The sequence below is a fragment of the Scyliorhinus torazame genome, chromosome 17 (genome assembly GCF_047496885.1).
Source record: "Scyliorhinus torazame isolate Kashiwa2021f chromosome 17, sScyTor2.1, whole genome shotgun sequence".
NCBI lineage: Eukaryota > Metazoa > Chordata > Chondrichthyes > Carcharhiniformes > Scyliorhinidae > Scyliorhinus > Scyliorhinus torazame.
This window is the reverse complement of record NC_092723.1, coordinates 111746770-111764781: the sequence shown is the minus strand read 5'-3', so window position 1 is coordinate 111764781 and position 18012 is coordinate 111746770. Positions and strand designations below refer to the sequence as shown.

General features: G+C 46.3%; 1 protein-coding gene across 2 annotated transcripts in view; it reads left to right on the top strand.

Annotated features, from left to right (window-relative positions):
* The window catches only part of LOC140394069 (uncharacterized), a 405190-nt gene that overhangs the window by 342247 nt on the left and 44931 nt on the right, over positions 1-18012 (top strand). For both annotated transcript variants that reach the window (XM_072480880.1, XM_072480881.1), the window contains exons 64-66: positions 5033-5118; positions 12139-12263; positions 15136-15291. In XM_072480880.1, the coding sequence (XP_072336981.1) occupies positions 5033-5118; positions 12139-12263; positions 15136-15291 (367 nt within the window). The remainder of the gene's footprint in view (positions 1-5032; positions 5119-12138; positions 12264-15135; positions 15292-18012) is intronic.

Sequence of the window (18012 nt, the reverse complement as noted above, 5' to 3'; positions counted from 1 at the left end):
GGTGGTGTTGATCTATTTTCTTTTCTTTTTCTCTTCTCTTTTTTTTCCTGTTTAAGTTGTATTTGGGATGCTTGGGGACTTTGTGATGGTTGGCTGGAATTTGCTTCTTTTGGGTTTGAGGAATTACTGTGTTGGGAGTTTGGAAGTTTTGGGTGTGGGGGAGGTTTGAGGTTGGTTTGGTCTATGTGGGGACAGGTGCTCTGACAGAGTCCACCTTGCGAGCAAACGTGAGTTGGCCAGTGAAGTGGAGCGAGTTGGGGGAGGCGCCGTGAACATTGGAACCTGTGTGGACAGGTTTTGATGGGCCTGGGAGGTGTGAATGGTGGGGGATTGGAATGACACTGGGTGAGGTGGTTTCGTGAGAAAGTGGCTGGGGAGTTTCTGGGAAGCGGGGAGAAGAAGGGGGCTAACGGTAACTAAGGGCAGGGCTGGTCCCACCTGTTGAGCAGGGCCAGGAGTAGTGAAGGTGCAGGCTGTGTTAATTAGTGAGATAGGTGGAATGGACCCATGGAGGTTCCTGCACCTACTGGATATTGAGTACTCACTCCTTTCGTCAACATACAATGTGAAACAAAGGATTGATTTTTTTGTTATGGGAAAGACGCTGTTGGCCGGGGTGAGGAAGGGCAGAATATTCTCTGATTGTTATCTCGGACCATGCTCCATATTGGGTGGATGTGGTGTTGGACAAGCGCCAGCTCAGAGGCCTGCGTGGAGTTTGGACATGGGGTGGTTGGCGACCCAAATTTCTGTATCAAAATGGGAAAGGTGATTGAGGATTGCATAGGGTTTAATAGGATTGATGAGGTTTTGCCATCAGAGGTATGGGAAGAAAGGGACTGGTTTAGCTCAGTGGGCTAGACAGCTGGTTTGTGATGCAGAACAAGGCCAGCAGCGCGAGTTCAATTCCCGTACCAGCTGAAAATTCTGAATTCTCCCTCTGTGTACCCGAACAGGCACCGGAATGTGGCGACTAGGGGCTTTTCACAGTAACTTCATTGCAGTGTTAATGTAAACCTACTTATGACAATAAAGATTATATATATATTCTCTGCATTCGCTACCCAATAATAGTATAACAGAAATAAAAATAAAAACCACGGCAAAACGTTCATCCCAACCGCCTGCACCCGACCTGCCAACGATAGGGGAAGACTATCCTACCTCCATAGCTCAGCTTGACCCTATCCATCAGACTCGTAAAGTTAAATTTATGGAGCCAGGCCCAATCCTGAGCCACCTTCACTCCAAAATACCTAAAGTGGGTTGTTGCCATCTGAAACGGCAAACCCCCACCCAACTTCCACCCCAGGAGACGATACCACAAAACACTCACTTTTCCCCAAATGTAACTTGTTGCCTGAAAATAACCCAAATCTCCTAAGCAGTCCCAATATATCCCCCACTGAAGAGCCCGGGTTAGAAATATTCAGCAACAAATCATCAGCATACAGGGACACTCTATGCTCCACCCTCCACACCGCCACCCCCCTCACTATAACCCCTCCATTTATCCGAGCACCTCAGCACTATGGCCAAGGGCTCCAAAGCCAGTACAAACAGAAGGGGGACATAGGGCACCTTTGCCTTGTTCCCCTATGGAAGGGAAAGTAACCTGAATTCATCTCATTTGTGTGCCCACACACTATTAGATCCTTATGCAACAGTTTCACCCATGCCACAAACTTAGACCCAATCGCAAACCTCTCCAACACTGCAAACAAATAGCTCCATTCCACACATCAAACGCCTTCTCCGCATCCAGCACCACCACCACCTCCAACTCTTTCCCTTCTGCCGGAGAATGCACCGCATTCAACAGACGCCATACATTTGAAGACAACAGTTTGTCCTTTATGAATCCCGTCTGATCCTCCCCAATCACCTTTGGGAGGCACTCCTCTAACCTAAGCGCCAGCACCTTCGCCAGTATCTTGGCATCCACATTCAACAAAGATATAGGCCTAAACGACCCATACTCCATCGGGTCCTTGTTCTCCTTAAGCAACAATGAAATGGATGCCTGTCCTATTGTCTCTGGCAGTGCCTCCTTAGCCACCACATTCTCAAACATCTCCACCAACAACGGCTCCAATGTATCCATGAACTTTTTATAAAACTCTACCGGGAAACCATCTGGCACCGGTGCCTTACCCGTCTGCATTTTCCCAATCGCTACCCGCACTTCTTCCACTCCCACTGGCTTCTCCAACCCAGCCATCTCATCCTCTCCAACTTCGGGACACTCCAGTCCCCAAAGACTCCCTCATGTTCGACTGATCCTCTGGAGGCTCTGACTTCTACAAATTGTTATGAAACTCCTCAAATATCTTGTTCACCTGCTCTGGCCACCACTAGCACCCCTGTCCGATTCCAGACCCGAACAATCACTTTCGCTACCGCCGGCCAGCAGAGCTAGCCTGCCAACAGGAAGCTGGTCTTCTTCCCATGCTCATACACGGCCCTCCTCACCCACCTCAACTGCCGAACCACCTTTTCCATGGACACAAGGTCAAACCTGAAGCTGCGGGGTTGGAGTAGGGAGATGGAGGATTTGTGGGTGAGGAAGGAGGCAGGCTCTTGCAAGAGGTTGGGGTTGTGGGCGCTGGAAATGGCACCATTCTCGTTTGCCCCGGGGAGTTTTCGGGGAGTCCTGTGGTGGTGGCCATACGGAAAATATAGAGGCAATTTCGGTAGCACTTTAAATTGGGGGCCGGGTTGAAGTTGGGAACCATGGGATTGAGCCAGGGAGGTTGGATACGAGGTTTCAGTGATGCGAGGGGTGATGGAGATGAAGGACTTGTTTTTGGAAGGGCGGTTTGCAAGTCTGGAGGAGTTGGGGGGAAAGTTTGGATTCCATGTGAGGAGGTTGTGACATTACGTGGCATGTCTAGAATATAAAGGGTTGGTATAATATCATAATTGACCACTAGGTGGAGCTAGAGGCAGAACTATATAAACACTGCCACTGAGGCTTTTGGGAGAGAGGGCTGGAGACAGTGCAGAGGAGAGGTGTAGAGAGTGCAGAGTACAGTATTCGATAGAGTGTAGAGACTAGTATTAGTAGAGTGTAGATTGTAGATGACGAGATTATTGCTTGCTAGAGGAGTAAGTGGTCAAGCTTTAATAAGGGCAGCACGGTAGCATTGTGGATAGCACAATTGCTTCACAGCTCCAGGGTCCCAGGTTCGATTCCGGCTTGAGTCACTGTCTGTGCGGAGTCTGCACATCCTCCCCGTGTGTGCGTGGGTTTCCTCCGGGTGCTCCGGTTTCCTCCCACAGTCCAAAGATGTGCAGGTTAGGTGGATTGGCCATGATAAATTGCCCTTAGTGTCCAAAATTGCCCTTAGTGTTGGGTGGGGTTACTGAGGTATGGGGATAGGGTGGAGGTGTTGACCTTGGGTAGGGTGCTCTTTCCAAGAGCTGGTGCAGACTCGATGGGCCGAATGGCCTCCTTCTGCACTGTAAATTCTATGATAATCTACGAAGTAGTGGAATAAATGTTAGCTTTGTTATTGAACTCTGTTTCTGTGGTCTTTGTGAACACTACAACATCCATCCTGGTAGTAAGAATCACAAAGAACACCACAGAGGTACATGCAGGTGCAGGATTTTGCGTAAAAGGTTTTTCCAACTTTTCCAGTGATTCCGTCCTCCTTGTTGGAGGGGGTGTTGTCGGTGATGGGGTTGGAGGGGGAGGGGGGTCATCTTGGCGATCTAGGGGAAGATTTTTAATGAGGATTAGACGTCTTTGGAGGGGATCAAGGCTAAGTGGCAGGTGAAGCTGAGGATGGCACTGGAGGAGGGGTTGTGATGTGAGGTGCTGCGGAGGGTGAATGCCTCAACCTTGTGTGTGAAGCTGGGGCTGATATAGCTAAAGGTAGTACACAGAGCACAGCTGACAGTCAAGGATGAGCCGGCTGTTGGAAGGGGTGGGGGATTTTTTGAGCGGTATGGGAGGGGCCCAGCAAATCATGTAGTCATGTTCTGGCCCTGCCTGATGTTGGAGAGATTTTGGAGGTCATTCTTCACCATGTTGGCGATCTTGCATGTGCAGTTAGAGCCCAGTTCTCTGGGGATCATATTCGGGTGTAGGTCAGCTTCTTCACACTGTGCATCAGTGTGAGTGGGGAATTAATGGAATTCTTGCACTTAGAAAACATGGTATTTGTTTTAAGAAGGGTGAGTGAGAGGGTTCCATAAACGATGGGTTTTGTTTAAACTGCATTTTGGGGAGCTGGTTACTGTCAATCACTAGTGGGCTGGTTGATTGGGTTGTTAGGGGAGACGGGGTCAGGGTTTGGTGTTGGTTTTATTTTGTTTTGTAATGTTAAGTGTGTTGAATGCAAAAATGCTAATATTGTAATTTTAAAAATGAAAGGATGTGATAGTGTGAGAGAAATCTAATATTCAATTTTCTGATGGATTAATGTGTGCATATATTTTGACTTTTGGGGTGTGGGGGTGCATTGTCAAAGCTGCATTTATTATCCATCCAAAGGTCCCCTGGGCAGTGAGAGGGTCTTCTTGAACAATCCAGTCCCTTGCCAGTGCTCCCACAAATGGTTTTGGGTAAAGAATTCAGATATTTTTATGGTGTGTTTATGTATGGCTTTACAGTTCTCAGCATTAAGTTGTCAACATACCTTTGTCTGATATTTCAACATGTGCTATTTTAATCTATTTATGAGCTAATTCAATGTAAATGAACTAGCAAATATATACACTAGCATACAGGTGAATTACAAGCAAACTTGACACCACATTCCTGAGAAATATCACTGAAAGTAATTTCAACTCCCAAATCCCATGGGCATATACTTCACCCGTTATCTATGTTTATGTATTTTCATTATGTCTTCTCAAGTATTTATTGTATGTTTTATGTTTTCATGTATGGAGCGAGCTATCTGGACTGTACACAGGACAAACCTTTCACGGTACCTCGGTACACTTGATAATAAATCTAAATCTAAGTATGTGTTAATTTCAGTAACTGTGTACCTGATGTATTTCTGTTCATTTTCTATAGTGTCTCAATACTGAGCTTCATCAAAAATATGCTGAAACCCGATGATCAGAAAAGCATATATGACATCATACTAGCTAATGCTAAAGGTAATGAAATAATGCTTAATTTCATTCATAATATTATGGGCCAGGGTTTAGAGAACCCCAAAGTGTATCATGGAGTTCACCTGACCCACAACTTTCGATAGATTGTGGTATGGGGAGCACATGGCCCACTCTACAGTAGTGGTACAGCAGAAATGGAAAAGTATTTTTCAAAGCAAAACAATGTTTATTCTATGAACTCAAGCTCACCTTTTTAAAACATACAATGAACATCTTAGCAACCATTAATTCAAATATAACCCCCAAAGAATACAACACTGAGTAATCCATAAGTTGTCCTTTTAACATCCAGAAGACTTAAAACACCTTTTACCAGAAGCACATCAGGAGCCGGTTTAGCACACTGGGCTAAATCGCTAGCTTTTAAAGCAGATCAAGGCAGGCCAGCAGCACGGTTCAATTCCCGTACCAGCCTCCCCGAACAGGCGCCGGAATGTGACAGTAACTTCATTGAAGCCTACTTGTGACAATAAGCAATTTTCATTTTTCATTTTCACGACTGTTATTAGTTTTAAATCACCAGGATCCATTTACAGTCTTTACATTACAGAGAGAGACTCTAATACACCTTCTGGCTGTGACTGCAGCTATCCAGCTCCGAAAACAAAACTAAAACACACCCTGCAACAAATAATCTAAAACGAAAGTAAAAAGCTGACAGACAGCCCAGCTCCACCCACACTCTGACATCACTGATAAACACCCATTTCTTAAAGGTACATTTCTTAAAGGTACATTTCTTAAACACCCATTTCTTAAAGGTACACTTCTTAAACACCCATTTCTTAAAGGAACTCTCACATGACACCTCCCCCCCCACACCCAAGAAAAAAAAATACCATCAACTTCAAGATGGTTTCATTTTTCACCTTTTCACCATCCTTTAAGAAATGCACACAGTAAATATACCTTTTCGTTTCAAAAAACAACACACGCAAACAGGTATAATAATATAGTCCATTTTGTTTTTGTTCTTCTTCCTCCAACTGAAATCTGTCTCAATTGACAGTCTCTTTGCACAAGAAGGTCTCTGCATGATCCATCCATTTCTCTACGCCTTGGCATTTCTCTTTATTGGCAGATACTTTAGTTCAATCTGATCGCAGAGTCCCTTGTAATTCTTCAACACAGGAGCATTGGTTATCACAGCTTTCAGGCAGTCAAATGCCTGTTGAAAGTCCGCTGCCCACTGAAATTTTTGACGTTTCTTCAGCAAGTCCATCAGTGGAGCAATCACGCTACAAAACATTTGCACAAATGTTCGATCAAATCCACTCATGCCAAGAAATCGCATTATTTCCCTTCGTCTTGAGGGTATCGGAAACTCCTCAAGGAAAGTGACTTGGGCTTTTCCAAATTCACTTTTGGCTAGGTTTATCACCAAACCTGCCTCCTGAAGTCGATCGAATAACTCCATCACATGGTCTTTCCATGTCTGGCTGAAAATGACCAGATCGACGATGTATACTGCCCAATTGGGTAATCCTGAAACAACTTTGTTAGTTAGCCGTTGAAATGTGCGTTTTTCATGCCAAATGGCATAACTTTGAATTGGTATACACCATCTGGAGTCACAAAAGCTGAAAACTCCTTCGCCCTGTTGGATAAAGGTACCTGCCAGTAACCTTTAAGTAAATCCAATTTGGAAATAAAAGCTGATTGTCCCACTTTCTCAATGCAATCCTGCAAACGTAGGGTAGGATAAGAGTCCGTTCTTGTAACTGCATTAACCTTTCTATAGTCCACACACAACCGTTGGGTACCGTCTGGTTTAGGCACCATCACTATGGGTGAGCTCCATTGGCTGTAACCCACTTCAATTATGCCATTTTTAAGCATACTCTCAATCTCCTTGTTAACATGTGCCAATTTTAAAGGGTTAAGTCAAAATGGATGTTGTTTGACTGGAACAGCATTTCCCACATCTACATCATATGTAGCCATTTTAGTACTTCCCAATTTATCTCCACAAACTTGCCCATGTGATATCAATAACTCTTTCAGGTTAGTTTGTTTTTCCTCTGGAAGGTAACTCAAAAATGTAACCCAATTTTTAAGAACATCCTCATTTTCCGATTTAATTTGAGGTATGTCAAATTCACAGTCATCTCGATTTGGTTCGTGGTGAGTTAGAATCATTAATACCTCCTCCTTTTTCTCTCCTTCCCTTTCAAAGTACCTTTTAAGAATATTCACATGACACACTTGGTGAGGTTTTCCTTCTTTCCGGCGTTTTTACCACATAATTCACCTCACTTAATTTCCTTTCAATCTGATAAGGTCCACAAAACCTTGCTTTTAAAGGTTCACCTACCACTGGTAACAACACTAAAACTTTATCTCCACTGGCAAAACAATGAACTTTGGATTTCTTGTCCACTACCCGTTTCATTACATTTTGTGCAACTTTTAAATGTTGTCTAGCCAATTCACCTACTCTATTTAATCGTTCCCTAAAATTTGACACATAATCCAATAATGTAATTTCCAATTCTCCCTCACCAATTTTTCCTTAATCAATTTAAGTGGTCCTCTTACCTCATGACCAAAAATTAGTTCAAAAGGACTAAATTTGGTAGACTCATTAGGTGCATCCCTAATTGCAAACAGTACGAATGGAATTCCTTTATCCCAATCCTCTGGATAATCTTGACAATAAGCCCTCAACATTGTCTTTAATGTCTGATGCCACCTTTCTAACGCTCCCTGCGATTCTGGATGGTATGCAGTTGATTTAATTTTTTTTATCCCTAAGCTATCCATAATTTCTTTGAATAACCTTGAGGTAAATTTTGATCCCTGATTGTATTTCTGTGGGTAGTCCATATCTAGTAAAGAATTTAAGTAACTCCTCCAAAATCTTTTTATCTGTAACATTATGTACGGAAATGGCCTCTGGAAACCTAGCAGACACATCCATTATAGTCAAAAGATATTGATTCCCACTTTTTGTTTTAGGAAGCGGTCCTACGCAATCAATTAGGACCCTTGTAAAAGGTTTTTCAAATGCTGGAATGGGTATTAAGGGCGCTGGTTTTATCACTGCTTGAGGTTTCTCTATCACTTGACATGTGTAACATGCTTGACGAAATTTTATTACATTTTTATGTAGTCCAGGCCAATAAAAAGGCCAATAAAAATGTTTTTGTATTTTAGTTTGTGTTTTCCTTATTCCCAAATGACTTCCCACTGGTGCCGCATGTGCAACTCGCAACACCTCCTTTCTATACCTTACCGGCAATACTACTTGATGAACTTCTGCCCACTTTTCATGCGCCTGCATATGTAAAGGTCTCCATTTTCTTATCAAGACATAATTTTTACAGTAATAACACTCTGGTATCCAATCAGATTCCTCTTCCGTGTATGCTTTCTGATACATCCGTTTTATTTCTATATCTTTCTGTTGTAACTCCGCCAATTTTCCTGAACTAAAAATATCCGACTCATCCTCCACCTGTTCTTGTTCTTTTTCAACCATCTGATCAAAAATCGTTTCTGATAATTGCACTTCAACTTCATCTTCACTCTTTCATTTCTCCTCTTGTATTAACCTGTGACTTTGCGACCTTGTTACTACCCAATCCGGAAAAATTCCAGGATATTCGTCCTTCAACACTTCAGTTGTCTGATTTTCCACTGGCTTATCAACCACAGTATGCTTCACTCCCACCTGCGATCCAGCTATATCATTACCCAAGATAAACTGTATTCCTGGGCAAGATAGTTTCTCTATTACTCCTACTACCACTTCACCACTCTTCACTGGACTTTCCAACCTTACCTTATATAATGGAACGCTACTCCTCTCACCCTGAATTCCACATATTACCACCTTTTCTGGCAACATTCAAACTACATAACCTCCTCATCTCTTACCATTAAAGATTGACTAGCTCCCGTATCTCTTAAAATTGTGACTTCTTTACCTGATCCTCCTGATACACATGAGTAAACTTTACCCACACAAGTAAATTCTTCAAAGAGATCTGGCATCTTCTTATCAATCACCTCTTGATCAGGCTGTACAATCTTTTGCATCTCCTTTGCTTCACTTGGGCTTTCCTTTACCACTTTAACAAATCCCACTGTCTTATCCTGTTTTACCACATCAGCCATCCCAGTGCTTTTCTTCAACCACCAACACTGTGACTTTACACGGCCTAGTTTGTTACGTGAAAACATTTGACATTTTTCATTTCTTTTCCACTCTCCTGGATTTCTATTTTAATCTGAGGTGCACTCTGCTTATTATCTCCCATCAGATCACCTTTACCTTTACCACTTGAGTATTTCTCATGTCCCCAGTTTCTATTCCTCACAGGCTGCAATTGATGTCAGAAACCAAGCTTTGATTTATGAACTAATTCATAATCATCTGCCATTTCTGCTGCTAATCTTGCAGTTTTAACCCTCTGCTCTTCCACATGAGTTCTCACTACATCAGGAATTGAATTTTTAAACTCCTGCAAAAGTATAATTTCTCTGAGAGCTTCATATGTTTTGTCTATTTTCAAAGTCCTTATCCACCTATCAAAATTACCCTGTTTAATCCTTTCAAACTCCATGTATGTTTGACCAGGTTCTTTGCTTAAATTCCTAGACCTTTGTCTGTAGGCTACAGGCACTAGTTCATATGCGCCTAGGATGGATTTTTTCACCTTCTCATACGTCCCAGATACCTCCTCCAGTAATGATGGACACACTTCTCTAGCTCCACCTGCCAGCTTTGTTTGAATCAGTAATACCCACATGTCCTGTGGCCATTTCATTTGTTTATCCACCTTCTCAAATGAAATGAAAAAGGCTTCTACCTCCTTCTCGTCAAACCTTAGCAATGCTTGGACATTTTTAAGTAGATTCCCACCAAGCCTTCGACTATGATGCTTTTTCTCACTATCCTCATCACTATCATCCAACTGTACGTTTCCCTTTAGGTCTGCTAATTTTAACTGACTGTCATGTTTCATGGCCATTTTCTGAAGTTCAAACTCTCTCTCTTTATCCCTTATCTGTATCTCCCTTTCTCTTTCCTTTTGTTCTGCTCTTGCTATTCTTTCTTTTCTCTTTTCTTCTCTCTCCTTTTCTTTTCCCTCTCTCTCTTTTTCTTTTTCCTCTCTCTTTTTTTTTCCCTCTCTCTCTCTTTCTTTTTCCTCTCTATCTCTTTCATATTCAAGCTGCTGTAATTCTTTCTCATGTTCCATTTGTTTAATTTGTAACTGAATTTTTTCGATTTCCAATGAGCCAAACTATATCTCAGGCAACTTTAAATGCTTAGCCACTGCCATAATTACCATAATCACCTTTTTGCATTTTGTCAGGTAATGTTAACTGCAATGTTTTTGCCAAATCTAACAGTCTGCTTTTAGTCTCTGACCGTAAGGTACTGCGTGTGATCGTCTCCACCCCCAAAAACTTCAGAGCCTCTGAAAGAGCCATTGTTGACAACACACTCCCTACTTAAACTAAAATACCTCCTCTGAAAAGCAACCACAATATGCTCACCATTCACTGTCTTTAAGTTCACTAAGTCAATCCAATAAATAGACTTTTATCCCGAACAAGCCCCCAATTTGTTATGGGCCAGGGTTTAGAGAACCCCAAAGTGTATCACGGAGTTCACCTGACCCACAACTTTTAATAGATTGTGGTATGGGGAGCACATGGCCCACTCTTCAGGTGTCAGCAAACAGCTTTTTACTTTTGTTTTCGGCTGACAGACAGCACAGCTCCACCCACACTCTGACATCACTGATAGACACCCATTTCTTAAAGGTACATTTCTTAAACACCCATTTCTTAAAGGTACTCTCATATGACAATAATGACAGCTGTTCCTGTTCAATGGTTTATAACACCTTGTAGTTTGATCCTAATGCGACTTTCCAAACTATGGGCGCGATTCTCCGGCTGTGTTGTGCTCACGTGAGAGCACAATGCGGCTGGAGAATGTCGGAGAGGCTTCCAGCGAGCCTCCCGATAGGCTCCCTGTCTCGAGAGATTCTCCTAAGTCCCGCGGAACAGCGCAGAACGAACTCCACCCCAAATGGGCGGGACCGGATGACGCTCGCAGAAGGCCTACTTACGACCTACTCACACGGGTTCCACTGGCCTCCCTCGATTCTTCAGCCTCCTCAGGGAGGCTGTAGTCAGGCGCTGATCAGTGAGGTCCACACAAACGTGGATCAAGCAGAACAGCAACAGGGGAAGCCTCCCGGGCCATCGGAGACCCCTGGGTGATCGGGGTCCATGCAGGGTGGCTCCCTGGCCTTCCCCCTGGAATGCTGGCTCTTTGGCACTGCCCAACTGGCACCTTGACACTGCACCATGGCACTGCCATGGTGCCCAGATGGCACTGCCAAGCATACAGGAGTACTGCCTGAGTGCCAGGGTGGCACTGCCAAGGGTCAGGGGGTAAAGCGGGGCCATGCCTATAAAATGAAGGTGGGGGGGGTTGGAGGGTGGGAGAGTGCAGGGCAGGTAAATAGGGGCCTCTGGGAGATTGGGGTGATGGGTGGGGGTTTTGGAACGGAGGGGGTGCCTGGGGTGCCTGAAGAGGGGGGACCCACATGGACCACATAGCGCGTGTCCTCACTTGGGGGGGGGGGGGGGGTGACCTGCATGTGTCCTGTGCTATGTGATTGACTCATAATGCATTCAGAGAAACTGAGGTTGAACAATACAGACTACTTGTATCCCAGAACTATTTTTTTTATATGGAAAGCAATAGTAGCAATTTAAAAAAAAACCACCAAAAAATTGTTAGTACTTGAAGCCTCAATGGAGGCCTTGAAGTTTAATGAAAACATTTTTGACAGTTTAAGTTAATCTAAACTTGGTAATAATCCTTGTTAGAAATTGTTGAATATCTGTTGAATGAATAGTTCCACCAGTTTCATCCTGTTGCAAAATTTGAGCTCTCCGGTGTTTATGGCTAGTTAACATAGTTTTTGAATAGGATTATTGAAAATTACTGAATGCTTTTTGCTTTTTTTCCCCCAGTGTTCACTGTTAACTGTTATGAAAACACCAGTTTTATTCTCTACCTGAAGAATTATTTCCAAGGTTTTGCTGAATTTCTTACTCTACAGGATGCATATTCATTGATTCCTGGTGGTGAAACGGAGGTAAAAAAAAATTATTCATCTTGTAAAATGAGATAGATGTGGGTGTCTGTCTTTGAAGATCAACAACATTGATTTAACATGCAGCCAGTACAATGGACAAAATCTTCCGCACTTAGGCTATTGGGCTGAATTGGGAAATTTTCTGGTTCCCGAGCACTCTTGCTGCCTGGGAGATCAGGAAATGGTCTTTAAGTATCCAGCTCTGCTATCCAGTTTTCGATCTTGCAGGCCCAATCTGAGAGCTTTGAAAGGACTGCAGCCCCACGACCAGAGGTGGGTGCTGCCGTTGTTGGAGCAGGAATGCGAGGGGAGCCTCCATTCTATGCCACTTTCTGAAGAGGAATTAAACTGAACAATAAAATGGCCACAATTGGCAAACCACTCCTGTGAAAGGAAAAGAGGGAATCTTTCCCATAGGATGGCCAGCAGCAGTAGCTATAGTTCACCGATAGCAAATTAACCAACATGTATTTCTCTGAAATTCCTCTTTGACGCCCACCCCTGCAGGACTGGGGTGATTTCAGCAGGTTTAATTACATTTTCCACCCATTATGCAACATGCATCAGGAAGGTATACATATGTACATAAATAGAACATACAGTGCAGAAGGAGGTCATTCGGCCCATCGAGTCTGCAACCGACTCACTTAAGCCCTCACTTCCACCCTATCCCAATACCGCTCCTAACCTTTTTGGATACTAAGGGCAATTTAGCATGGCCAATCCACCTAACCTGCACATCTTTGGACTGTGGGAGGAAACCGGAGCACCCGGAGGAAACCATCAAATGCTGTAAAAACCAACATACATTGGGCGGGATTCTCCCCCCACACGCCTGGTGGGAGAATCGCAGGGGCGCCGCACGAATCGCGCCATGCCGTCCAGACACCCGCACGCGATTCTTCCCCCCCCCGAAACCAGCGCCGGGCCGCTCGGAGAACTGCCTCAAACGGCGAGCGGCGATTCTCCGGCCCAGATGGGCCGAGCAGCTGCTATGACATGACAGGGTCCCGCTGGCGCCGTCCACCCCTGGTCGCTGCCGGCGGGTACTCTGTGGGAACGCTGGGGGGGGCGGCCTGTGGGGGGGGGGGGGGGGAGAGAGGGGGGCTCCATCACCGGGGGGGAGGGGGCCTTCGATGGGGTCTGGCCCGCGATCGAGGCCCACCAATTGGTGGGCCAGCCTCTTCCCCCCCCCCCCCCCACCCCCAGGCCTATATTTTTCCACGGGCGGCCCCAGAACACCGGCGCCATGTTGGTGAGGGGCCGGCGCGCGTAAGAAGTTCCCCGCGCATGCGCAGGATGGCGCGGCCCCCAGAATAGGTCGTGCCCGGGCCCTGTTTGCGCCGGCGTGAAACGCGACGGCGTTCATGACGGAGTGGGCACTTAGTCCCGGGAGCGGGGAATCCCGGCCATTATCTTTCTGTCCTGTAGCAACTTTTTAAATTTTCATCCTTGTGACCAATCCCTTCTTGGCCTTGCCCCTGACTATCTTGCTGTCTTCTCCAATCTTAGAAACCTCCAAGAATTCTGCATTATTCTAATTATCACACCACTGATTTCCCTTGCCCCTGTCTTGGCCCAAAGTTTGGAATTTCCTTCCTAATTCTCGCAGCTGCAGAATTCTGACCGACTTTTAAGATATTCGATAACATTTTGAGCAAGTTGGTCACCTGTCCAAATGTAATTTGTATAAACTCAAGGAGTTTTGTTCACCCCAGTTGTGGCCAAGATAAATGTTTATGTTTTGACCCACCTTTCCCCAACTGCACCTTCAACACCGCTCTTTGCAACAGCTGCTGCTAATGCCTCTAGGATGTTGCACCCTCCTGGTGTGACCTGTTACCCCCTTCTCAAATCTGTTTTGGGCTAGCATCCACACACCACTCCAACCCCATGGCTTCTTGTGGCTTTTTCTCACTGCTTCTAATTCCCCACTCTCGTCATTCATCTTATCCACTGTCCATTATTTGCCTCTTCATTTGCACCAATTCTATTCTCTCGCCTGGTTATATAGGCTGAGAGAGATTGTAGGACTTAGGACATAGAATTTACGGTGCAAAAGGAGGTCATTCGTCCCATCAAGTCTGCACTGGCCCTTTGAAAGAGCACCCCACTTAAGTCCACAACTCCACCCTATCCCCGTAACTCAGTAATCCCTCCTAACCGTTTTGGACACTGAGGGCAATTTAGCATGGCCAATCCACCTAACCTGCACATCTTTGGACTGTGGGAGGAAACCGGAGCACTCGGAGAAAATCCACGTAAGCACGGGGAGAACGTGCAGACTCCGCACAGACAGTGAACCAAGCTGGGAATCAATCCTGGGACCCTGGAGCTGTGAAGCAACAGTGCTAACCACTGTGCTACCATGCCGCGTCAAATTAAAGAAGTGACCGACATTGGGCTGATTGAGAAAGGAGACAGTGAGAAAGGGGAACAGGAAAATGAGTTGCTGAGAGGGCAAAAGGAAAGATAGGGAGAGAGAGAGTTTGAGGAGAAAGAAATTTGAGAAGTAGAGAGATGCATCTCAGGGAATAAAGAACTTTGAGAATATAGTGAAACAGATGTGATATATGGGGACAGAAAAAGAAAAAAAGAGAATTGTGGGGATGAGATATATGGAAAGAAAAAGATAAATTATCCCTTGAAATACACACTGGCACTCATTGGACTTAACTGCCTGTTACCGTGTTCCACCTTTAATCACACTGGAATTTCATTGTGCTTATTATGTTTTGGCAGTTAAAAATAGATAGACCAACAAACCACCTACCCATACCCCTGACGCAGTAGTACATATGCATTTATTTGTCTTATGCAGTCTGCTACCAACTATAAACACGGTTGCGGAATTCTGTATTGTGTTTTACAGGTGCTGAATAACATTAATCCAAATGAATTGGCTGATCTGTTCAGCAGGCCTGGATTTATTGATAACATGACAACTCTAACCAGGATATTAATCCAATTTCAATCCGTCAAGGACCTGGTGAAATTTCTAGATCAATTCATCAAAAAAAGCCAAGATGTGAGCTAATGTTACTTTAAATTTTGAAATCTTAGGATGTAGCGGTGCTCCCAAAATCTGCCCCTTATTCTAGATCACGGTACCTGTAGTCTGTAGTGCCAAGTTACTTCTGAACTCTGTAAGTGTCTCATTAACAGGAGGTCATTTTGCCTGCATGCCTGGTCAGGCCCACTTATTATATGCAAACGGGATTTACTGTATGTGCGGAGTGGAACGCATTGACACCGCTGCTGATGCGCCGGGAAACTGCGATTTGCGAGAACCTGACACCTGTCCTTTTGCCTGCATGCAAACAGAGGATTCTGTTGGTCATGTAAGGATTGGAAATCTGCTCATTTCAGGTTTATAAGTCCCTCATTTGGCTTAAAACTGGGGCTGTCCAACAATATGGCTTCAAAGACAAGGGGCGGGAATCTCTGTCGGCCAATGCTGAAATCGGGAAACGCGATTGGCGGAGAATCGGTCTTGCGCCGGAATCGTGGCAGGTGTCGGGTTCTCACCAAATCGCAGCTTCCCGGCGCATCGGCAGCGGTGTCAATGCGTTCCACTCCGCACATACAGTAAATCCCGTTTGCATATAATAAGTGGGCCTAACTAGGTATTCTTCAGGGCTTCGCAATCCTGCACCTCCACCGGGGGTAATTCCTGACAACGAGGGTCACTTGTGCTTTTAAAAATTGGGAAACCGGCGCCGGGGCAGAGAAGAGGAGGTAGGACACGCAGAGGAGCGACCGTGGGCTGCTGGTCCTGGCACTGGCTGGAGGCTAGGGGATGGGGTGGAGTGGGGGGGACCCTGCCAGGGTGGGGGGAGTGACAAGGGGGAGGGCTGTGGGACCGGGGTGGTCCCCCACGGGATTGGGGTGGTGTCCAGCATGGAACGCCACTGCTGCGGCCAGCAAGGCAGCCACCTTGCTGCACACCTCACTGACCTCTGCTGCTGCATGGTCTTCATCCTCCTCAAGCAACTCAGCTTGTACAGAGCCACCGGGCTACTCCATGGGATGGGGCTGCGAGCAGAGGTAGCCCCTGCGCCTTCCACGCCATCTGACGCTGCCATTGCTGAAGGCCCGCTTGTGTCTCGACCAGGGTTTGCATGCTCGCAGCCATGGAGCACAGAGAGTGGCCACCTCCGACTGGGACTGCATCACATCACGCTGGGACACGCGTAGCTGTAGTACAGAGTCTTTCCACACATCTTCTAATATGTACAACAGTGGCGATTACCACATTCACCCCCTGTTAAAACTGAGTACGGCAGGGGTGGTGGAGAACTATTATATACAGAGCAAGTTTAATATTCAGAATTGAGAAAAAAAAAATATTTTTGAAGTCCAGTGGTTTGATCGTCCCAAACCAGTTATAGATTTAGCCGGTCCGGGGCCTTGATGTGGCGCTGGGAGCAACGCAGTGGTGGCGGCGATTTCGGTGTTAGTCTGGTCCTCGGTGACTCTGGGAGCCTGCCGAAATCCTCTTCATCCTCGGGCGTGGGCAGGGGGAGGACAGATGGTCCTGGGGGGTTGCTGCTGGGTGCGCCGGGGGAGGGGGGGGGGGGGGGTGGAGCCGGGCCGGACCGGAGGTGTGTGTGTGTGGCAGCTACGGGTGCCAGGTCCCTGAGGGAGACAGTATCCTGGCGGCCGTCGGGGTACGCTACGTAGGCATACTGGGGGTTAGCGTGGAGTAACTGCACCCTTTCAACCAACGGGCCCGCCTTGTGGAGTCGGCCTATGGAGGAGTATGGGTCCTGGAGCTGCGAGCCAAGTCGGGAGTGACACCCCGGATGTGGACTTCCTGGGGAAGGCAAAGAGATGTTCATGGAGTGCGTCGTTAGTGGTGGAACATAGTAGTGCCCGAATGGAGTGCAGTGCATCGGGGAGGACCTCCTGCCAGCCAGAGGCCGGGAGAGTTCTGGACCGTAGGGCCAGTTGGACGGCCCTCCAGACCGTCCCGTTCTCCCTCTCTACCTGTCCGTTTCCCCGGGGGTTATAGCTGGTCGTCCTGCTGGAGGCGATACCCCTGCAGAGCAGGAACTGACACAGCTCATCACTCATTAATGAGGATCCCCTGTCACTGTGGATGTAGGCGGGGAAGCCGAACAGAGCAAAGATTGTGTTGAGGGCTTTGATGGTGGCAGACGTCATGTCGGGGCATGGGATGGCGAAGGGGAATCTGGAGTACTCATCGACCACACTGAGGAAAAATGTGTTACAGTCGATGGCGGGGAGGAGCCCTTTGAAATCCACGCTGAGGCATTCAAAGGGGTGGGAGGCCTTCATCAGGCGCGCGTGGTCCGGCTGGTAGAAGTGCGGTTTGCACTCCGCACAGATCTGGCAGTCCCTGGTGATTGTCCGTACTTCCTCGACGGAATAGGGCAGATTGCGGACCTTTATGAAATGGTACAACCGTGTGGCTCCCGGGTGACAAAGGTTGTCGTGCAGGGCCCGGTGTCGGTCTACCTGTGCGCTGGCACATGTACCTCGGGATAGGGCGTCTGGGGGCTCGTTGAGCTTACCGGGGGCGATACAAAATCTCGTAGTTGTAGGTGGAGAGCTCGATCCTCCACCTCAAGATTTTATCATTTTTGATCTTGCCCCACTGTGTGTTATTTAACATGAAGGCTACCGATCGTTGGTCAGTGAGGAGAGTGAATCTCCCGCCGGCCAAGATAAACAAAGGATGTGATTAACAACAACATCCAACCCCTGCAGTCACACATGAACCCGC